Source organism: Spea bombifrons, chromosome 1 (assembly GCF_027358695.1).
Source record: "Spea bombifrons isolate aSpeBom1 chromosome 1, aSpeBom1.2.pri, whole genome shotgun sequence".
Classification (NCBI taxonomy): Eukaryota; Metazoa; Chordata; class Amphibia; order Anura; family Pelobatidae; genus Spea; species Spea bombifrons.
The window spans coordinates 48,888,892-48,913,212 of NC_071087.1; the positions used below are offsets into that span (position 1 = coordinate 48,888,892).

At 40.3% G+C, this 24,321-nt stretch overlaps 1 protein-coding gene across 1 annotated transcript; it reads left to right on the plus strand.

Moving 5' to 3' along the window:
* Positions 1 to 1,518: 1,518 nt before the first annotated feature.
* Positions 1,519 to 20,935, plus strand: LOC128486942 (alcohol dehydrogenase 1-like). The gene is made up of 9 exons (XM_053461564.1): positions 1,519 to 1,614; positions 5,906 to 6,007; positions 6,476 to 6,617; positions 11,398 to 11,485; positions 13,980 to 14,199; positions 15,475 to 15,735; positions 16,228 to 16,363; positions 17,310 to 17,448; positions 20,805 to 20,935. Exons 1-9 carry the CDS (start codon positions 1,597 to 1,599, stop codon positions 20,827 to 20,829), a joined length of 1,131 nt encoding a protein of 376 aa, XP_053317539.1. The 5' UTR covers positions 1,519 to 1,596; the 3' UTR covers positions 20,830 to 20,935.
* The last annotated feature ends 3,386 nt before the right edge of the window (positions 20,936 to 24,321 follow it).

A 24,321-nucleotide genomic window follows, 5' to 3' on the forward strand; every position in this document is an offset into this window, starting at 1 on the left:
ATGAAAATGCCTTGTTGATGTCAGAGGACAGAGGAGAATGGGCAGACTGGTTTTAAATGACAGAAAGGCAACCGTAACTGAAATAACCACTCGTCACAACCAAAGAATACCATATCTGAACATGTCGAACCTTGAAGCAGATGGGCTACAGCAGCAGAAGACCACACCGGATGCCACTCCTGTCAGCTAAGAACATGAAACTAAGGATACAATTCGCATATGCTCACAAAAATCGTACAATGAAAGACTGGAAGAACGTTGCCCGGACTGATGAGTATCGAATCTAGCTGCGACATTCAGATGGCATGGTCAGACTTTGGTAAAAGCAACATGAAAGTATGGATCCATCCTGCCTTGTATCAACGGTTCAGGCTGCTGGTGGTGGTTGTATAATGGTGTGGGTGACATTTTCTTGGCACAATTTGGGCCCCTTAGTACCAATTGAGGACCATTTAAATGCGACAGCTTACATAAGTATTGTTGCTGACCATGTCCATCCCTTTATGACCACAGTGTACCCATCTTCTGATGGCTACTTCCAGCAGGATAATGCATCATGTCACAAAGCTCACATCATCTTAAACTTGTTTCTTGAACATGACAATGAGTTCAATTTACTCCAGTGGTCACCAGATCTCAATCCAATAGAGCACCTTTGGGATGTGATGGAATGAGAGATTCACATTATGGATGTGCAGCCCACAAATCTGCAGCAACTGCGTGATGCCATCATGTCCATACGGACCAAAATCTATGAGGAATGTTTCCAGCACCTTGTAGAAAGTATGCCACGAAGAATGAAGGCAGTTCTGATGGCGAAAGGGGGTCCAACGCGGTACAAGCAAGATGTACCTAATAAAGTGGTCAGTGAGTGTATATACTGGCATAGTTAAGTAGCCTCGTTTTTGCCTTATTGCTTTTAAATATACAACTGATAGTTTCGGTTATAGTTACTTATAACTGGCCCTATTTACAGCCATCATTTTATACACAGCATGACTGTGAACTCATCATATGTAACCTTCACTATCCACAGACCTTGTTGATGTTGGTGGGGACTATGGCATTGATGGCAGTAAAACCCTGCATGATCTGATTGACTTAATATTGAAGTCAGAAGCCACCCGTGAACATATGGATCATGCTAGTTATTTTGCTAGGTCTTGAAGACTTTGGGGTCAATTCACTTTAAAAACATCAGAGTTTATCATAGTTTTGAAACCGGAGTTATTGTACCTTTTACTGTATAAAAAAAAGTAGACTTTGTAATTTCGCTCTGTGATCTTAATTACAAAAGGCAGATAACAACACTATACACCAAAAAATATATATTTTAATAGCTGTGTGTTCTTAACTATGTTGAGTATAGTAAAAATGTATAATAAACTACGGACCTTCTCTAGGCTGTTACCACAGAATGATTTTCCAGTTCTTTAGCCTTTTGCATTTTTTTACTTTTTAAGGTGGAGTTTGTAGGATTGTGAATGGTTACTTGCTAAGGGGAGGGAGGACGGGTGGTTAAAACTGGAACGTTTTCTGAATGCAACCGTGGATTCAATCTCTTTTTTATCTGGTGAAACACATATTGGAAGCCATATGGAGACTGCTGGAAAAGTAAGCAGAAAGAATCAAACTCTTTCTAAAATACAAAAATCTAGGCAAATAGGTTGAGGGATGATTATTAGATGATTATTAGAGACTGCATTAGAATGAATAGAAAAAAGCAGATACATTTAGAACATACAGAATACTTACTCTTTATTTCTTGATTTTAACATTAAATACCCCTTTGCTGAACATTATGTGATTTTTTTTGCATTTGGTTTGTTTATTCAGTTGTCAGCGTATTAGGTATGTGTGGGCTTCTACAATATTTAAAGTAAAAAGATCTTTTACATTTACATGTGTAATACTCCCTAACTCCCTCCTAGATTGTAAGCTCTCCTCACCTGTTGTTTCTGTACGTCATATTGTTATGTTACATACTACTTGTTATGTCCTGTATACCCACTGTACAGCGCTACGGAATTTGATGGCGCTATATAAAACAATAAATGATAATAATAATAATACCATGTAAGCCATCATTAATTAAACCACACTAAAGCATGCATGAAGAACAGGCAGTTCTAGATGGGATCTAAAGTAGATCCACTGTCCCCATTAAGAAGCAGTCTTAAAATTGAAACATTGAAACATTCACCAGAGCAATTGAACAGTATTTTACACAGCTGTGTTGGGAACATAGTTATCTTGTGCAACCATTTAGAATAAAGATTTCGAGATTGAGGATGAACATTATCCTCTTCATTAAGCCATTAAATGTATACATTTTTCATTTCTTTATTACAAGTTCAGCTGTTCATAACTCAGTTAATGCAGTTTTGAAATATAATATATTTATGATTTCACTGATATTTTGTCAGCTTAAAATTTGCATTGCATGATCTCACAATGAAAAATTACTTGGCAAATGTATTAGTTTGGCATGTATTTTAGTTATACTGAGATAGGTGTATTTAGAGACACGTCAGCAACAGTCCAACCAAAAGTGCTTGGTTTGTGAATTTTAAAGGGACAGTTTAATGTCCCAGACAGCATGACCAAAGAGCAATACATAATAATAATAATAATAATAATAAAAGTGCTTATATGACACCTCTTCTTCCATAAACAAAAAAATAAAATAATTTCATGTACTCAGACATATTATTTACTGGTTTTTTTTCCATTTTGGTCATATCGTAATAAAAAAAAATATTAAAAAAATGTTTATGACTTTTCTTTGAAAAATCTTTTAGTCATCTACAAGGCTAATAAAAAACTGCTGAATGAATTCTAACATTTGTCCTGGGTTTAAAAATGTTCAATGTTTTTGTTGTTTTTACTTGTTTTGCAAGTTATAGGGCAATAAATGTGAGTAGCTTTTGCTATTTGAAAACTTTTTTTTTTTTTTAAATCTGGTCATCTTGTGCCCATGTGCTATTTGAGACATTTTTGAAGCCAGCCAACTTAATCCACCTTCATACCATATATCTTTGAAAACTAGACACCCCAGAGCATTTTATATGAGTGTATCTTAACTTTTTCCATACGGCACTTACGGTGACATCCTCTCCCCAATCCTTCAGGAACACTGGTTAGTGAAGAACAATAAAAGGAACATTTTACACACGTTATTCTGTGTCACTTTGTGTACGTGAACAAAAGATCTATTCTTCTTCCTCTCTGAGGATATTAGGCATGCCACTTAACCTCAATGTCATCTGAATCTCACTTTCTTTGTAACATTAGAGTATCATTGGTAATCTATGGTCATTTAAAATATGAATAGGTACAAATGAAGTCCATGTATTATCATTATGTACAAGAGTGTGGCTGCTTCATTTCAGTGCTGATAAATGTAAAATTATGCACCTGGCCCATAAAAATCCAAGGCATATCTGGTATTAGGAATACCAGGGGCGTAACTAGACGCCTCAGGGCCCGGGTGCGAGAATCTGTTAAGGGCCCCCCCACCCCCCCACCCCCCCACCCCCCCCCAAAAAAAACATGATTTTTACCCAACAATTTTTTTTCAAAATATTTAATAAAATAAAATAAAAATAAAATAATTAAATTTACATATTGAATCATATCTGTAAAAAAATCAAAGAAAAAGGGGCGCATGTACAAAGGGCATAATCAAAGAAAAAGGGGCGCATGTACATAGGGCCCCTTTTGTACATGCGCTCCTTTTTCTTTGAATACATAAATAATGTATGGAAGCATAGCATAGCAGATATAGATCAACAGAATAACACACAAACCCAGCATTGCAGATATAGATCAAATAGAATTCACATAAAAACTCTGCATTAAAGGTATATTTAAAACCCCCTAAATTATAGGCATAGATCACAGGTTGCGCACCCCAAAACCAGCCCTGGCCTCCACACTGCCCACATAGAACCTGACCAGCACCCAGATAACACACGTAGGGTTTGCCATCTTTGTCCCCAAACAGCCCATCCTGTGCCTGGCTGGATGGGGACAAAGGTGACACTCGGGAGCTGAACTTGTGTGTCTAATCTATATATAAGTGTTTATATATGTATATCTATATAAAAATAAATCTAGAAATCTCCATTTTTTAAAGAAAAAAAACTTTATGCGTTTTGTCCCCCTCCACAGACACACACATATATTTATTTTTATGTTTATAATTGAAATAATAATGAAATAATAATTTAATGCCATATACAATATTTTTTTTTTAAAATACATTATTGTACCGACCTCCCTATTCCTTCCACTTTGGGGCCCTGATGAAGTGCTGATGGAGTGATAGATGAAGACTGCCGTTTTATTTTCAAACTGGATGTACGTGACTGACACGACATCCGGTGCTCCAGCAGTCTGTGTGATGGGGCAGAGCTTTCAGCCCTCATACAGCTCTTGTGGCACGATCCAGTGCTCCTGCAGTCTGTATGAGGGGGCGGAGCTTTCACCCCTCATGCTCTATGTGATCCGGTGATCCTACACTCTGAGCGTGAGGGGGCGGAGCTTTCGCCCCTCACGCTGCATCAATGATTAGGCGGCCGTCGCCAGCTCCGTGGCGCGGCTTGCCTTATTTAAAAAAAAAATAATAAAAAAAAAAAACATAAAAAGGTATCGGGCGGCCCCTTGGCTTGGGCCCCCCTTCCACCGGGTCCCGATTTCGTGCGGCCCCTTGGCTTGAGCCCCCCTGCCGCCGGGGCCCGATTTCGTGCGGCCCCTTGGCTTGGGCCCCCCTGCCGCCGGGGCCCGATTTCGTGCGGCCCCTTGGCTTGGGCCCCCCTGCCGCCGGGGCCCGATTTCGTGCGGCCCCTTGGCTTGGGCCCCCCTGCCGCCGGGGCCCGATTTCGTGCGGCCCCTTTGCTTGGGCCCCTCTGCCGCCGGGGCCCGATTTCGTGCGGCCCCTTGGCTTGGGCCCCTCTGCCGCCGGGGCCCGATTTCGTGCGGCCCCTTGGGTTGGGCCCCCCTGCCGCCGGGGCCCGGTCGCAGTCGCGACCCCTGCGACCCCGGTAGGCAGGGGTCACTAACAACATAGTATTCCTGGAATACTATGTTGTTAGTGACAGAGAAAACAGATTGTGGAGTAATTATTTTTGATGTACTAAATTAGTAAGCATGCAAATCCCAGGGCGTCTCTTTAAACACTCAGCAAGGAGGGGGCTTGTTTTCTACTTATTTCATGTGCAAGGAGGGAGGATGGGGGAATTGTTTAGATATATTTAGATATATTTAGAAACAAGCAAAGCTGCTGAGTGTTTAAAGAGACACCCTGGGAGTAGGTCAGCACTAACTTAACTCCCTGAAGGAGAGGGTCCTGAAGGGGGCTAAGAGGGAGAAGGTACTCAGTGGTCATGCTGCACATGTGTAAGATTACACATTACTTTAGAGCAAACATATTTTTATGCAATGTTTTCATGTAGAACTTTTTTCGTATTGGGGCTTTATATTTTTTTCCTGTTTTAAAGTGCTCCATCATCAATATCCAATATTATTCTGTTTATTACATAAAATATTTTAAAATATGTATATATTTTGGATGAGCATAATTTTTGCAGCTGTGAACTGTAAAATAAAAAAACATTAAGAACAGTACTGTGATCATAAACTTTCATTCTAGCAACTACATTTTTAAGTTTAAACTGATATTTAAGATGTTTCCTCATTGTAAAGAAGGTTCATAATTTCGTATCAGGGTCCTCTCCTCATAAGGACTTCTCTTATAAAGCAGGGAAGTCTGGCTTTCTTTATGTGGTATGATGGATAACCCATTTATTTAGTCATAATATGGTCTCTTAGCACAAGGGAGCTATAGTAACTACTATTTGTTATTTTTGTTGCTATTAAATATTGAATATCATTTACATTTTAGGTAATCAAATGCAAGGCAGCAGTTGCATGGGGGCCTCACAAGCCACTGAGCATCGAGGAGATTGAAGTTGCTCCACCAAAAGCTCATGAAGTCCGCATTAAGGTTAAGATCTTTTCATGCGTTGATGTGCACCTGGGAAAAAATTAAGGGCCGGAATATAAAAATATTAATTATATATATTAAATATATTAATTAATCTGATACAAACAGAAGAAAGACTTAGTTTTAGATTTAATAACGAAATAGTTATGGCCACATGAAGGATATTTTGGAGAATGCGAGAAGGCAGTAAGCAATAACTGACCACATACAAAGCTCATTTTGACTGAGAGATTAAGGTGAAAGGAGAAACTGTACTATCTGTACTAGATCTAATGATTTATTTTATACAGTGCAAAATATTATTTATACTATACAGTATGACCACTACAGGAAAGTAAGCTTGCCTCATTGAAATAATTAATTATCATTTATTATTGTTTGTTTTATTGCTTGTTCTTGTTAACTTCCTTTTTGTATAGGAGTTATATATCTTCATTTTATTAATATGTATGCTTCTCTTTAATATAGATTGTTGCAACTGGGATATGCCGTTCAGATGATCATTTCCTAAGCGGTGCAATAACCGAAATCAAGTATCCAGTGATTTTAGGTCACGAGGGTGTTGGGATAGTGGAGAGTGTGGGAGAGGGAGTAACCGACCTTAAACCAGGTAAGACCAGCAGGAATATAACATATGAGAATAACAGTCCTGAACTCCTTAAAATGGCCATTCCACATAGGGGGGCTATTAGAATATCCACAGATAAGTGCTGCCACATAGAAACATAGAAAGTGACGGCAGATAAGAACCAGTAGGCCCATCCAGTCTGCCCAACCTCTGAGTACTTTCCTTTAGTACTTGCCCTTATCCTATATCTAGCTTGGCCTTATGCCTATCCCATGCTTGCTTAAATGACTTTACTGTATTAACATCTACCACTTCTGCTGGAAGGCTATTCCATGAGTCCACTACCCTTTCCGTAAAGTAATATTTTCTGATGTTACCATTAAACCTTTGCCCCTCTAGTTTATGCTTGTGTCCTCTTGTTGTGGTAGTATTTCTCCTTTTAACCCCTTCGTTCCCCTATAGACGTACCGGGACGTCCAAAAAACACCCACAAAGAAACCCCTATGGACGTCCCGGTACGTCCAGCCCTTTGTGCAGCGTCAGGGACACATCCCTGCCGCTGCACGGGAGACCAGGCTGTCGTTTGACAGCCTGGACTCCCCACTGACAGCAGAAGCCGGCTTTGCAGATCGCCTGTAACAGCTTCCGGCATGAAAGCCGGTAAGCTGTTACCGGTAAACTGCCCGATCGCGCAGTTTCAAACGCGCGATCGGGCATTCCCTTCCGGGTTGCGTCACTGCTGACGTAACCCGGAAGGTCATCGGAGGACAGGATATCCCCTGCGGGGATATCCTGCCCTCCGATGAGGCACAGAGACGCTACGATCTCTATGCAGGTCTGTGAGGACCTGCATAGAGATCACAGTGTGATCGGTGCAGGGGGATCGCGGGGAGGGGAGTGAGAGACCATCTCTCTCACTCCCCCTCCCGTCCTGAAAGAGAAAAGCAGAAAAAAAAAAAGTTAATTCATTTAAAAAATAATATTAAATAAATCATTAAAATAATAATATAAATAATACAAAAAAAAATTATAATGTGAGCTGTGATGTCACTGTGACATCACTGGCATGTTCAGAAGGTCCCTAGGAGGACCTCTTACCATTACTGTGTAAAAAAAAAAATATAAAAAATACAAAAAAATGTAAAAAAATTAAAATAAAAAAAAATTAAAAAAATAAATATAAAAAAAGATAATAAAAAAAATTCTTAAAAAAACCTTACATCCCATTGCCCTAGCATAACATCTAGCCAGTATAACCCTCCTGCCCCCGTTCACAACCCCCAAACCGGTTAAGCCATAGGCATAAAAATTATACAAAATTGTATACCTAATAGTATGCTCCCTGGTGCTGGGAAAGTCTGGAAAATCTATATAAATTAGGTATTTCTGAAATCAGGACACCTGAATTGATAAACTTGGAGGGGATTTTCCATCACTTTACCTAATTTTGTGAGGATTCAGAGGGAAAATGTAAAAAAAAAATAGTTTATTTTTCTAATCTTCGCTAGTTTTTACTAAATTTCTCATTCTAAATTTTCAGCTAATCATCCAACTATGGTATCAAACGAAAGCTCTATCTCTCCTTGAAAAAACAATATATAGTTTACATGGGTACACTATTCACAGGAACAGAGAATAATCGCAAAACCGACATACCCCAAAAATGGCAAAATTGCTCTGGGCTTTGAGGTATCAAAAACCCCTGGGATTGAAGGGGTTAAATAAACTATCTTCCTTTACCTTTTTGATTCCCTTTAAGTATTTAAATGTTTCTATCATATCCCCCCTGTCCCGTCTTTTTTCCAGGCTATATAGGTTAAGATCCTTTAACCTGTCCTGGTAAGGTTTATCTTGTAATCCATAAACCAACTCTCCAACATTTCTATATCCTTCTGGAGATACGGTCTCCAGTACTGTACACAATACTCCAAGTGAGGTCTCACCAGTGATCTGTACAACGGCATGAGCACTTCCCTCTTTCTACTGCCAATACCTCTCGCTATACAACCAAGCATTCTGCTAGCATTGCCTGCTGCTCTACTGCATTGTCTGCCTACCTTTAAATCCTCAGAAATAATTACCCCTAAATCCCTTTCCTCACACGTTGAGGTTAGGACAGTATCAAATATTCTATACTCTGCCCTTGAGTTTTTATGCCCCAGGTGCATTACTTTGCATTTATCCACATTAAATGCCAATTGCCACAGCTCTGACCATTTCTCCAGTTTACATAGATTGTTTGCCATTTGGCTTCTTCCTCCAGGAACATCAACCCTGTTGCAAGTTTTTGTGTCGTCAGCAAATAAACATACCTTTCCATTAAGACCATCTGCAATATCACTAATAAAGTTATTAAAGAGAATGGGTCCAAGTACAGATCCCTGAGGTATCCCACTGGTAACAAGACCTTGTTCTGAATATACACCATTGGCTACAACCCTCTGTTGTCTGTCACTCAGCCACTCCTTAATCCATTCAACAACATTGGGATCTAAACTCAGAGATTGCAGTTTATTTATAAGTCTTCTATGTGGGACAGTGTCAAAGGCCTTACTGAAATCCAGATATGCAATGTCTACTGCACCACCTTGATCAATTACTTTAGTCACCCAATCAAAGAAAATCAATAAGATTTGTTTGGCAAGATCTTCCTGAGGAAAACCCATGTTGTATTTGATCTTGAAACCCATGTGACGTCAGATGTTCAACAATCATTTCCTTTAACATAGTTTCCATTAATTTCCCCACTACAGATGTAAGACTTACTGGCCTGTAGTTGCCCGACTCCTCCCTACTGCAGTTTTTGTGAATGGGCACAACATTCGCTACTTTCCAATCCCCAGGGACAACTTCCGTTACCAATGATTCGTTAAATATATCAGTTAACGGTTTTGCTAGTACACCCCAAAGCTTTTTTAATAACTTGGGGTGTATCCTATCAGGCCCCATCGACTTATTTGTCTTTACCTTAGACAACTGAAGTAGAACCTCCGCCTCGATAAACTGACATATTTCAAATGATTCAGTCTTCTTTCCCAACTGAGGTCCCATTCCTTCATTTTCATCTGTAAAAACTGAACAGAAATATTCATTGAGGCAGTCAGCTAAACCTTTATCCTCTTCTACATACATTCCTTTTGTTTTAATGTAACTAATCCTTGTTTAACTTTCCTTTTCTCATTTATATATCTAAAAAATGTTTTATCTCCATTTTTTACTGAGAGGGCAATTCGCTCTTCTGCATGTGATTTGGCAGCTCTTATAACTTTCTTTGGCTCTTTCTGCCTAATTTTATAGATCTGTCTATCTTCCTTACTTTGGGTATTTTTGTATCTACTAAAGGCTAACTTCTTGTCTTTTACGATTTTGGCCACTTCTGCAGAGTACCACAGTGGTTTCTTTAATTTTTTACTCTTAGTGACCAGCCTAATACAATTTTCTGTTATCTTCAATAATACAGCTTTTACAAAATCCCATTTCTCCTGAACGCCATTTAAATTGTGCCAGTCTGATAATGACTCCTCTATACATATTCTCATTTTAGAAAAGTCAGCTTTTCTAAAATCTAAAACTTTTGTTTTTGTGTGGTGTGACTCAGTCACTGTTCGTATATTAAACCACACAGACTGATGATCACTAGATCCCAAACTTTCACCTACAGTAATATCTGTTAACAAATCTCCATTTGTGAACACTAAATCCAATATGGCCTCCTTACGAGTTGGTTCCTCAACTACTTGTTTTAAAGATAATCCCAGTAAGGAGTTTAGAATATCCGCACTCCACAACCAGCGACTTTCGTTTTCCAGTTCACATCAGGGAGATTAAAGTCACCCATGATTATAACATCCCCCTTCACTGTCATTTTAGCTATTTCCTCCACTAGTAGATTCTTCTACTTGTCCTGGGGGTCTATAAATCACACCTATGCGTGTTACTTTACTTTTGTCAAATTGTACTGTAACCCAAACCGACTCTAAGTTTTCCTCACCAACTTGTATTAAGTTAGATTTTATGTAATTTTTCACATATAGGGCCACCCCTCCCCCTTTCTTGCCCTTTCTATATAAAGAGTACCCCGGTATTGATATGTCCCAGTCGTTTTTCTCATTATACCATGTCTCAGTAACAGCCACTATATCAACATTCTCAGTTGCCACAACTGTTACAAGTTCATGGATCTTATTCCCTAAACTGCGAGCATTTGTAGACATGACGTTTAGCTTGTCATTTAACACCGATGCTGCATGAGTACATTTTACTCATGTAGAGAGAGTAAAAAGAATGTTATCTGTCATTTTGGTTTTCTCTGAAAAACTGTGTTTAAACATTTATGGAAAAACTACAGTTGCCAAAAAATAGAGTCCTGTCATTCCCATTAGCTATCCTTTAGGTATCACATCACAGCAGTCAGACACCTGCTCAAGCATGTCAAACAGCAAAGTTTTAAAGCTCTTAATATCACGTAACAGCCACAATGTTTAGTGAGTGGGAGTGAGTGTTATTGAGTGAGGTGTTTTGTGTGATGGGACAGATGTGTTATGGGAGTGAGGTCCCTTTAAACTTGAAGATCTTGAAGGTAATGCCCTTGGGTTGCCAGAGATGGGTTATTTTTTAAAAAGGATAAGCTAATTTAAGAAGCATTCCATAGTAGTACATAATATATACGGAATGTCTATTAAGAACAGCATTTTTAAAATATTTTGTAAAAAGCTGTTTTAAAAAAAGTGTTCTAAGTCAATTATTTGTATGCTTTTATTTATGTAATTTATTTATTTTTTTGGATGCTTTTTTGGCATTGATCATATTTTTTTCCTTTTAGGAGACAAAGTAATTCCACTCTTTGTTCCTCAATGCAGAGAATGCAGATGCTGTAAAAGTCCAAATAGCAACTTGTGTTACAAAAATGAGTATGTGTTTTCATTATCTATTTTTTCAACCTGCCAATATACAGTGGGGCAAAAAAGTATTTAGTCAGCCACCAATTGTGCAAGTTCTCCCACTGATGAGAGAGGCCTGTAATTTTCACCATAGGTACACTTCAACTATGACAGACAGAATGGGGGGAAAGAATACAGGAAATCAGATTGTAGGATTTCTAATGAATTCATTGGTAAATTCCTCGGTAAAATAAGTATTTGGTCACCTACAAACAAGCAAGATATCTGGCTCTCGCAGACCTGTAACATCTTCTTTAAGAGTCTCCTCTGTCCTCCACTCGTTACCTGTATTAATGGCACCTGTTTGAACTTGTTATCAGTATAAAAGACACCTGTCCACAACCTCAAACAGTCACACTCCAAACCCCACTATGGCCAAGACCAAAGAGATGTCGAAGGACACCAGAAACAAAATTGTAGACCTGCATCAGGCTGGGAAGACTGAATCTGCAATAGGCAAGCAGCTTGGTGTGAAGAAATCAACTGTGGGAGCAATTATTCGAAAATGGAAGACATACAGGACCACTGATAATCTCCCTCGATCTGGGGCTCCATGCAAGATCTCACCCGTGGTGTCAAAATGATCACAAGAACGGTGAGCAAAAATCCCAGAACCACACGGGGGGACCTAGTGAATGACCTGCAGAGAGCTGGGACCAAAGTAACAAAGGCTACCATCAGTAACACACTACGCCGCCAGGGACTCAAATCATGCAGTGCCAGACGTGTCCCCCTGCTTAAGCCAGTACATGTCCGGGTCCGTCTGAAGTTTGCTAGAGAGCATTTGGATGATCCAGAAGAGGATTGGGCGAATGTCATACCAAGGTAGAACTTTTTGGTAGAAACTCAACTTGTCGTGTTTGGAGGAGAAAGAATGCTGAGTTGCATCCAAAGAACACCATACCTACGGTGAAGCATGGGGGTGGAAACATCATGCTTTGGGGCTGTTTTTCTGCAAAGGGACCAGGATGACTGATCCGTGTAAAGGAAAGAATGAATGGGGCCATGTATTGTGAGATTTTGAGTGAAAACCTCCTTCCATCAGCAAGGGCATTGAAGATGAAACGTGGCTGGGTCCTTCAGCATGACAATGATCCCAAACACACGGCCCGGGCAACGAAGGAGTAGCTTCGTAAGAAGCATTTCAAGGTCCTGGAGTGGCCTAGCCAGTCTCCAGATCTCAACCCCATAGAAAGCCTTTGGAGGGAGTTGAAAGTCCGTGTTGCCCAGCGACAGCCCCAAAACATCACTGCTCTAGAGGAGATCTGCATGGAGGAATGGTCCAAAATACCAGCAACAGTGTGTGAAAACTGTGACATTTATGTAGGATTGGTGGTGGAAGGGAGGTATGTTTCTCCTAGATTCCTTACAGGTACTGCATTCAACCATGAAAGTCAATGGAGCCCAGCTTTCTTATCACAATGTGATTAGTAAAATATATACCGTATTGGCTCGAATATAGGCCGCACTTTTTCCCCCCACTTTAAGACTTTAAAGTGGGGGTGCGGCCTATATTCGGGGTCTAGTGCCCGACGCCCGGGACTTGCGGGGCGCCGGCGGGGGACATCTACGCAATACAACTTCCGGTTGTATACGCGTATTGCGTAGATGCCCCCCGCCGGCCCCGCAAGACACCCGGGAGTCTGCTCCGGTAAGTCGGGGGGGCAGAGTGGCATATCTCGGGGGGGAGGAGGAGGAGGACAGTGGCAGCATATCGGGGGGAGGAGGACAGTGGCAGCATATCTCGGGGGGGGGACAGTGGCAGCATATCTCGGGGGGGGCAGTGGCAGCATATCTTCTCGGGGGGTGGAGGACAGTGGCTGCATATCTCGGGGGGGAGGACAGTGGCAGCATATCTCGGGGGGGGAGAGACAGAGTGGCAGAATGTTTTTTTTTTTTTTTGGTGCTTTTTTAAAGAAAAAAAATTTTTCTTTAAAAAAGCACCAAACTTTTAGGGTGCGGCCTATATACGGGGGCGGCCTATATCCGAGCCAATACGGTATATAAAAAATAAAGAAAAAAAAGCTTAAAAAAAAAAGTGGTAACACTTAAAAATAATACTGCATTAGAGGAACCATCCAATTATAGCAAAATGTAAAAAAGTCCAACAAGAATAAAATAATGAAAAAAAAAGAACGTTTATTATTATGAGCAAGTGCTAAAATTAGCGTTCAAAGATAGCCCATAGGCACAGACTGACCAAAATGGGGAGGGGGGAAGCGCACTTCCCAAATGTGGCCTTTTAGCCCCCAAACACCAGACAAACCCTTGCCAAAGGGTACAAAAAGTAAAAAACAGCCTGGTCCTTAAGGGGTTAAGTGAGTTGAGCTAGCTTTAACCCCTTCTCACCTCCAATGCTCCTAAAACCGATGCTGTAGGCACAAAGCAGACTGTGATCCCTAGAATATAAAAAAAGAAGCCATTGATTTTTTCCTTCTAAAATATTTATATTTTTTTTAAATAGTGTTGGTAAATATATCGGATTGATGGCAGATGGCACCAGCAGATTTACCTGCAGAGGGAAGCCGGTTTATAACTTCATATCGACTAGTACTTTCACCGAATATACTGTGGTTGATGAAATTGCTGTTGCTAAGATAGATGACAATGCTCCTTTGGATAAAGTCTGCTTATTGGGCTGTGGGTTTTCGACAGGCTATGGCTCTGCTGTGAAGATAGCACAGGTAAGTACTTCTTGTACTGTTATTTTTATGTGATATATATAATTGATTTACAAACATGAAAACAAAAAGACCCATGACATGGCTTGTGACTAAAGGGGATATAAAGTACCATATATATGTAAATATAGTTGGTGCTGATTAAGTGCACTTCGGAAAACCTTTTAGAAATTTGTATGGACTTCTTGCCAATCTCAATTTATTATACTTTAAATGAATGATAACTCTCAAAGTCAATGCTTATTTGCAAATTATTCATTATTATTCATCATTTAATTAGTCTGATATTTATTTGCTTAATTTCTACATATAATTGGCAAACAAATTAATGACCTGAGACATTTCAACATACCGGTAATTTAGAAACATGCAAGAACAGGGCCAAGACTAGGGTCAGTAAGGCCTGACTGGAAGAATTTTTTGGTGCTCACAGGTGGGTATATTGCTTACTCCTCTTACTCTTATAAAACTTCTAACCACCCACAATCTCTATGGCAACCACTCCACCCCTGCAGCACAGCGGGAGACCTGGACTCTTCTCTCTGGCAGCCGGTTAACATCTGTGTGATGCGCACAGACAACCTCTGCTGCTGCTCGAACCTTCGGCAGGTGCTTCTATGTCAGAGCACCAGCGTGACATGACCTTCCAGTGCTCAGTCATAAAGGCGGAAGTGCCAGGTAGCAGCGGAGGTTGTCTACGAGCATCGCGCAGACATTCACCGGTTGCTCCCTCTAGACACCAGGGAGTCTGAAGCATGGGGGACAAGTCTGGGGATGAATTGGTATAAGGCATATAGGGAGTATAAGGCATATCTAGGGGCAGAGTGGCATATAGGTGGGCAGAGTGGCAAGCTGGGGGCAGATGTGCATAACTGGGGGAGGGACAGGTTGGCAAATAAAAGGAAATGAAAACAAGAAATACATTGTTCTCAATCATTGTTTTTATTAAATATGAAAAAAAGTTTACATGTGAATTAATATTTACTAGTAAAACTTTTTTCCTATAGGGTAGTCTAAATTAATATTCATATTTTAAGGGGGTTGACTTATAATCAGGGTCGTCTTCTAATCGAGCAAATACGGTAATGTCCAGTAACCTTGGTCCCTTGTGCAGCTGCTATTAAATAAAGTATAATCTCTTCATAGTTTACTTAACAAGATCATACAGATAGTTAAACAGTAACCCTGCAAGTATGACTGGGAGGAAACTTAGCAAATCTCTGACTACCATTTTATTCTTTGATTAACCTTTATATGTATAAATGCAATTCTTTACAGGTTAAGCCTGGCACTACATGTGCCGTGTTTGGGTTGGGAGGTGTTGGCCTCTCTGTAGTTATTGGATGCAAAGCAGCCGGGGCTTCCAGAATCATTGGTGTTGATCTGAACAGTAGTAAGTTTGCAAAAGCAAAAGAATTGGGAGCTACTGAATGTGTCAACCCAAAGGACCACAATGAGCCCATCGAAGAGGTTCTGGCAAAGATGACTAATGATGGAGTGGACTATTCTTTTGAGTGTATTGGAAGCACTGCAGTCATGGTTAGTGACATTATACAATATTATCAATGATGTTTGTGCACATTTTTTAATAAGATCACACTAAAGGATAATACATAAAATAGTAATTGTTTTATATTACCTATATTAGCAAAATGAAAACAATTATATTACTACTCAAGAGACAGTAGGTGTGATGGTAAAAAGGGGACAAATGGTTGAAGCATCATCTTAGCAAAAGAAGGAGAAAGATTCCACACCTGTATTAATTGTACCTAACAAGCTAGAACATTTTGCAATGGTGATCATGCATCTTTTTACAAGGCGTAGATCTTGTGACTTAATACACCCAAGCTCATTTCATTATGGCCAATGGAAAAGTGCGCAAGCAACGCAACATCTGTAAAGCTTTCCAAGAGAAGCAAAAAGGACAATGTCAATTACTCTATTCTTTGTCAAGGCAAGATTTGCTCTCCTTTACCCCACAATTGAGTAAAGAAAATGCAAGTTACTATTTTTTGTTTCCTTGTTCAGGTATCTGCTCTCATGTCCTGTCACTTTGGATGTGGAACCTGTGTTATTGTTGGTGTATCTCCTTCATCAGCAAAAGTTTCGTTTGACCCTTTGCTTGTACTGACTGGTCGTACAATTAAAGGAGCAGTGTTTGGAGGTAATGAATGGTGATATCCTAGTACTATTGGTATAATATTGAATTATTTAAATAATTCTAAGTTTCATATGGGAATTGGAGGGTCTAAATGTATTTACAGGAGTTAAAGTGCTAAGGATATGAAGTGTATTAAGAAACTTGTACATATCGAATATATTTTATGATTTCACCAATATATCCGAAAAGTGCCACTGCGGAACACAGCTTGAAATCTTTCTATCCTACTGGCAAAGGTTTCCCTCTTTGGTGGTTGGTGACCAATGACTAATCTATAAAGCAGCCAGACATAATATATATAGAGCTCAGCATGCTCAAAATATATCTGAAAATAATAAAATCTTTGTAATTTTTCTCATCAAAATTAGACTACATGACATGTTTAAAAGTAGCAACTATATACTGGTTTCAAGCTTTATGACACAGACATTTTTAGTAGGCTCTGCATAATTTGAGAGCTTTTAGGAACTGTTTAAAAAGCTGAAAGACTTTGAAATTTTGAAAGGCATTATAAGATGTACTGTATTTGTATTTTTATTTCTGGTTTGGAGAAATATATATATCCAAGTACTCATAGAGTAAGTTAATATGCATTCCTCTTTAGAGAGGGTGTCAGGGACAGTAAACTGTCCCTTTAAAAGCACCAGCCTCTAATTTACTATTTGAGTTTGTAACTTTTTAAACCGGGCCTTCATTATATCTGGTCCATTTATAGCTCAGAGGTCTGTGAAGACCTTTTTAGCACATCCTATGATGAAGCATTGGGGTATGATGTCATTAATCATGTTTTTGTATTAATACAATAGTATAGTTTCTACTTCATTTCATCAGCCCTCCGGAAACTAATAGGTTTGTGAATAGCCCTAGTACGTTCACAGGTGTGGGTGTTTATACAAGAATATTGCATGGGTATACACAATTATCTAAAATGTCATTACAATAATTACAGGTTTTAAGAGCAAAGATGAAGTCCCCAAACTGGTATCTGACTTAATGGCAAATAAGTATTCAGTGGATGGCTTAATAACTCACAGACTGCCGTTTGACAAAATCAATGAAGGTTTTCGTCTTCTGCGTGAAGGAATCAGGTATAAATATTATTTTTAATAGCATTTATTCAATGGAAGCAAAGTATATTCCAATAAGATAGTAAATACAAAGACACATTTTATTACACCAGAAGTTTAACACATGACGCAGGGAAATGGAGAAAGGAAGAAATACCGTATATCCCTTAAGAGCATTTTTTTTCTAGGGTTTGTATCTCTGCTCCAATGAAATAGACAAGTAATATGTAAAGATTTAGTTATTAATTTATACATAATGTATCAAAGGGGAGCAACTGGAGATTTTATAAAATCTGATTGTGCTGGGATGCAATAATGTTGCAATAGTACAAATAAAGAGTTGGGTCTATGGATGAGTGAGAAATTTAGGAAGAAAAGTTCAGGAAGTTTAAGAAGAAAAAAATAAGGCTTGAGAGGACTCTGGAAAACCAAGTGAATGAGGCAAGGGTAGAATTTGTGTTTGGTATAAATACAATGGCGAAATTAAAGAGAAAGGGGGGAAAAAAACACTTTGCCATCATGAGCAGTGAAGGAAAGGTAGGTGAAGTTAAAGGGGGTAGGAGGGGCAGAATTTTAGGGGATGTAGGTTGTGTTGCAAAGATATAATAAAGGTGGTGGGGGAAGTAAGGTAATTAAAAAGGTACAGACATAATAAGAAAAGCTAGGGGATTTTTTTCTCAATGGCATATTCACAAACATTCTGTATAAATTGCTTGTCCTTTTAAGGAACTTCCTACGGGACACATGTTAGGTTAGTATCCAGATGTCTATCCAACAGGGTGACCATATCAGCCACGTTTTCCAGGACACATTATTTATACATATTGCTGACCAGTCCAGATAAAATGCTGCCATGCAGTATGGAAGATGTCATATGCAGTATGGAAGATGGCATAAGTCTATACTGCAGGGCAGCACTTTACCTGTGTTGGTCAGCAATATGAAAAACTTATACCTGTCCTGGAAAATATGGTCAATGTGGTCACCCTATTACCCAATGACATCACCATGCATGTGATGACTCAATTCACTTCCTTATATTCTGAAGTGTTACAATATACAATAAGGCAGTAATAGAGAACCTATGGCACTCATGCCACAACGGCATGCAAAGCCTTCAGTTGTGACACGCAGGGTCAGCCTTGGGGGTGTGCGAGCTGTGTGGCAGCACAGGCGCCATAGCAGCAGGGGCACCAGGCGACCGTCCCATCACCAGGGCCAGGGCCGTGCCGAGGCGGGTGCACAGCACTCAGGCGGCAGGAAGCAAAGGAGGGAGAGTGGCACAGAGCGGTTGCGCATTAAAAAGGTTTCAGCAACCGCTCGGGATCCCACTGTTTCCTCCGCTGCTTGCCGCCACCTCGTCGCTGCCCTGACTGTGGTGGTGGGAGCGCAAGGCCTCTGTTTCAGTTGAAGTGTCATATCCAGGTGCTTAGCAGTGAAGCAGTGCCCCGTGGCAGAGCAGCAAGGAGAGGGGTAGATAGTAAGAAGGGGGAGGAGAGGGGTTAGCTAGTGAGAAGCATGAAGAAGGGGTAGATAGTGAGACGGGGAGAGGGTAGACAGTGAGAAGGGGAGGGGGTAGATAGTGAGAAGGGGGAGAGTTTAATGTGAAGTTCTTGATCCTCATGTAGAAGAGTTGGCAGACTATGCAGGACAAGTATCCTGAATTGTTAGGTTTCATTTATTTTTGTTATACACTCATATAACTTCAGTGCAAATGCTAATGTTATTTAATAAAATCCTTTTCACGAACAGACCCTCTTTTCATGTGTTTTTCTGCTTGGGCAGATACTGTAGATGGGCGAAATAGTTATCCGCTGACACATTCTATGTTTCTATACTTAAAAAACAAATATAAGTTATATGGGCAAATTGATCCACAGTGTTGTGTATAGTAACTTTGTACTGAAAAAACTTCCTTTCCCTGTTTATTATGCAGTGTTGACACTTTGAGGTCTGCAACTTGGTTTTGTGCAGAAAAATGGGCACCTTCACTCCAATAAGCTTATAAAGTCTTTTCAGGGTGTAAAGTACCATTGCCACTTACAATAATAATTAGACTTGGGCACTGGCCAACTCTTAGTGTTCGTCTTCCTGGGGAAAAGAAATCTTCGTATTCCATGAATATTCACCCGGTTTGGGAGAATATCCGCATACATTCTCCATGTATTTTTCTTCGTTTTTTGTAGAAGGGGTTAATACAGAGTTAATGTGGCACACACTACGCAGCTGCTTTGGCGCCAGGATTTTAAAGGTCCAAACGAGCAATTCTATTGGTCACCGACAGGGGCCTCCTCTGCCATTAACCATTGAAGTGCACCTGCACTTCATTGGTTGATGGCAGACGAGCCCCTTGCTGGCGACCAATAGAGTCACTCATTGTCAGGGACTGGGTCCATACAGATGACTGTAAAGACCCAGAGCGCCCAAAGATGGCGTTCAGGAGTTACTGCACAGTAGCGGAGTTGGACAGGGCCTGGTGCACAGTAACCACAGCAAAGGGGAAACTAGTGAGACAGGGGAAATTAGAGATAAACAGCTCCGCAGCCTGAGTTGGCCCTGACACTTGTACAGACTTTAAAAATCCAGGTGCCAAAACTTGGCCTGGGGAGACCATTGGTCACCCCACTCCAATAGAGTCGCTTGTATGGACCTTTAACTCTTGGAGCGTGCCCCAGGCCAGATGCTAAAGGTCCATGCAAGTGACTCTATTGGTGGCCTGCAGGGGCCTCCTCTGACATTAACCAATTGGTTGATGCTAGAGGAGGCCCCTGCCAGCGACCAATAGAGTCACTCTTATGGACCTTGATTTTTGACGGTGAACCTATGGATTTCCGCTCCCGTTATCTACACAGCATCGCAGGAGCGGAAATTCGTATGTTGATGCTAGAGGAGGCCCCTGCAGGGGACCAATAGAGTCGCTCGCATGGACCTTTGGTATCTGACAGTGGAACTTGGCCTGGGGCCCGCTCCAAGAGTTAAAGGACCATACAGGTGACTCTACTGGAGTGGGGAGACCAATGGTCTCCCCAGGCCGAGTTTCGGCACCTGGATTTTTAAAGCCCTTTAAGTCCCACTCCCGTTAACCCTGCAATGCTGCGTAGATAAGGTATGCTAGACGGGGAAGGGACCAGGGAGATTAGTAAACGTAAAAATAATGAAGAAGAAATGCAATAGAAGAAAAGAAGGAGATTCAGATGTATATATACACACTGTATGTATGCACACATACACATGTGTTTTTTTTAACATTTTTATTTTTTTAAATTTTCTTCATGCTCTGCTTATATTAGAAACCTTCATCACAAACCAATAATCTTGTTTTAAGTTAACCTGATTTTTTTAAGCAGTAACTTTAACAATTTTGTTTGTTTTTACAGCATACGGACTATATTGGAATTTTGAAGGGCTGAAACTTTCAACATGTGAAATTCTGCGGAAAATATAAAATATAAAGCACAAGAGTTCACAAATGCTTAAAAGTTCACAAATGCTTAAAAATGAAGTTATAACCGCTTCTCCATATGTCTATTTTTATGATGGCTGTAAAAAGTCACCTAAACGCATTCCCCCTCCCCACTATTTCAATTTTTCTATTACCCTTTCTCCACTCAAGTGTCAATACCCCTCGGACCCCTCTCCCAGTGTCCATACCTCTCTACCCCTCCTCCCTTCAATGTCCATCTCACTCCCATCCTTTCCTAGACCAAGTGACACCCTGGCAAGAATATTCTCTTTATTTTACATAGATAGCAATATTGTTAAGGCTGAGCAGTGAGGAGCTGTACAGAGGAGTTTGCAGAGCAATTTTTTTAATGCAGGGGCAGCTGAGTCAGGGTCATCACACAGAGGCACACAAAATAATTGCTATGCCCCCTTCTCTGCACAGCTTTTTCAATGCTCAGTATGCCACTCTGAGCACCACCTTCCTGGCTTATACATTCTAACATTATAGGAAAACCAACACTTAGTCAACAGGATTCACTGTAACCAAACCCTAACTTCCCTGAACTGGAGAACAAGAAATCATTAATGATTTTTGTACTAGAATACTAGATTATGCAAACCAATTCACTACAGTCCCTATCATGAAAGGGTCAATAGTTGCAGGCAGGACTAATGCTTATTTTCTCCTTCCTTTGTATATCAGTGGCATTCCAGGCAGACACAACCTAGTGACCTGGCTTGACCCACACCAAGGCGTGTGGTTGTTAAAGCATGGATCACAGTGGTGGAGGGTGGTTACTCAACAAAGTACTATAACGCATACACTCTAACACTGTACATGGACACTAACAATGTATACTGATTTCCTCACGCACACTCACTTTAGCTCCATACACTGACATTCAACACACCCTATACACACTCATTCTAACACTGTACACTAACACATACTCAGTATGACACTGTACACAGGTACCCCAAGCTCACTCTAACACCATGTACAGCAGTGAACAGTTGCACAAAGAGCAAGGTAATGTGGCTGACATCAGCGTGGAGCTGTTCAAGACCCAGAATGATAATTGAAAATGATAGTAAGTTGTGAAGTTAATACCACACAAATTTAAGACCTGCATTGGTATTTTACTAAATTAAAAGCAAATACTGTACATTACATTTCTTAACAGCATCCTTTTGCTTAACACATTTATTGTTGTGCCAGGAATTTGCATTGTCATTTCTCTTCAGTTGAGTACCAGATCAGATTGCTGTGAAATTATTCTGTTTTCTATGATCATATAAAATACTAATCATAGAGTGCTTCAAACATTTCCATTAATGTCTTTAATTGCTGCAAATAAAGGGTAAAGGTGCATCAGTGCTTGGCTCCTTAGTTCTATCACCATCAAGTTACTGATAGATCCAAGAGAAGAAATTACTGCCAAATTACATACAACATACAGTAGAGCTGTTAAAGTGTAAAGATTGTTTTCATTATAAAGAAAATACTGCGGAAATAGTGAAGAAGCTTTAACCCTATAAATTTCCTCACTAGGAATAAGTGACAATTATTAGTATTGTTTTATATAACGGAATTATATTCCGTAGTACTGTTCAATGAGCCGCCCTGAATCTTAACTAAACGGCTGCCTGATTACCGGGGCCGTCTTTAATGCGGGGCAAAAGCCTGCGGCACACCGAGATCCCATTGCAGCTGCGAGTTTTAAAGAAGCCGAAAAACCCACCTCTGCTTGCCGCTTAATGATTTTAAAGAGGCTGGAGTGCCTGCACTACGCCCCTTTGAAGACGCGATGTGCCGCTCAAGGGGGCGGGCGCACACAGAACAGTGTCGAAGGAGAGCACAGAAGCCAGCAAAAAAGTATTCCAAAAAAAAAGTTGGGGTGGTAGGTGGAAGGGGACCCTTATTCAAAGGGGGGGTGTCTTGGGACAACAATTAAATACAAAAAGGGGGTGGCTGGGTGGTACACAACAGGGTGGTTGGGACATCACATAAATTAGTACACATGGGTATATTAACCAGTACAAAAGGGGGCATCAATACACAAGGGAGGGGGGCTGGCTGGGGACATCACATATATCAATACACAACGGTGTGGGGCATAAATGCACACAGGGGACTGGCTGGGGCACAAATACACATGGGGAAATGAACAGGGGTGTGGGGGGAAATACATTAAAACTAAAAGTTCCCCTGGCTGGGGCATCAATATACAAGGGGGAAAACACACAAAACAAACCAGCGTGGGAAGCATTTTAATGCTTTGTGTAGATTAAACCGTACTGATGCGGGTGTCGGTGTGGCCGAGCCTGTCCTGGTGTGTCCTCAGTCCCTTACTATTCAGGGTCTAAACTAAACAAAATGTAGGCTCACCAACCTTTTAGACTGTCTCTTTAGTGCATAGCAAAACTCTCCTCTTCTGTCCATCAGGCAAGGCTTTATTGCAGTCACTGCAGCTAACTACTTGCAGCTGACCAGTACTTTGGAGTCAGCCTGAACTCCTGGCCTGGATTCTGTTTCAGTCCAGGTGTATGTAAACGGCGGGGTTAAGCACTGGTCCGTCCTACTCTCCGTATGCTCCACCCCAGGGGCCCATATATAAACATATTATTATGTGGCACAACACATACTGGGGCTACATATCATACCAAAACCTACGCAATCAGTGACAACACCCTGCACCTTATCACAATATATACAGTATACAGTATACCCAGCACCCTTATTGAGAAGGGTAATATGTTGTAATGAACACATGGATTTCCTATCAATTATAGAAGACAGAGTACCTAGCTACCATGTTGATGTCTTTGTTGAAAAATCTAAAGAAAAAAATAGTTTTGTCAGATGTTTCTGAAAAGAAAAACAAATGCCTAATTAAACATCAGAAAAAAAGCGCTGTACTTGGTTCTGGTATGTGGGTGGAACACTGAGGCATATCTGTGCCTTGATACTAATGAAAGTAGAAATGAAAGACATGTCTGTTTATATGAAATAGATGGAAAATACATTCTTATGGTGTTTCTGGAATGCTAGTGAGCTGCAATCAATTGTAAACATATTTGTAGCTAGAACTTGGAAGAAGTGTGTTTTTCATGGCAAGCGAAAGGAAGTCTGGAATGTTCAATATTTTTACAACAATACATTCTTTAGGTTATAAATATATGAAATATAAACATTATATGACCAAAAGTATGCAGACACCCCTCCTAATGAATGAGTTTATATATTTCAGCCACATCCATTGCTAACAGGCAAGCATGTAGGCATGTCATCTCCTAATACAAACATTTGTTGTAGAATGGGTTGTACTGAAAAGCTCAGTGACTTTAAACGAGGCACTGTCATAGGATACCACCTTTGCCACAAGTCAGTTTGTGAAATTTCTACCCTGCTAGATCTACCCATGCTCTTGTGTAAGTGCTTATTGTGTG

Bases quoted from the DNA above. Each gene is read 5' to 3' on its own strand.
- LOC128486942 (XM_053461564.1), top strand. The intron at 15,736-16,227 runs GTTAGTGACATT...TTCCTTGTTCAG, and splicing joins TTGGAAGCACTGCAGTCATG to GTATCTGCTCTCATGTCCTG. The intron at 16,364-17,309 runs GTAATGAATGGT...CAATAATTACAG, and splicing joins TAAAGGAGCAGTGTTTGGAG to GTTTTAAGAGCAAAGATGAA.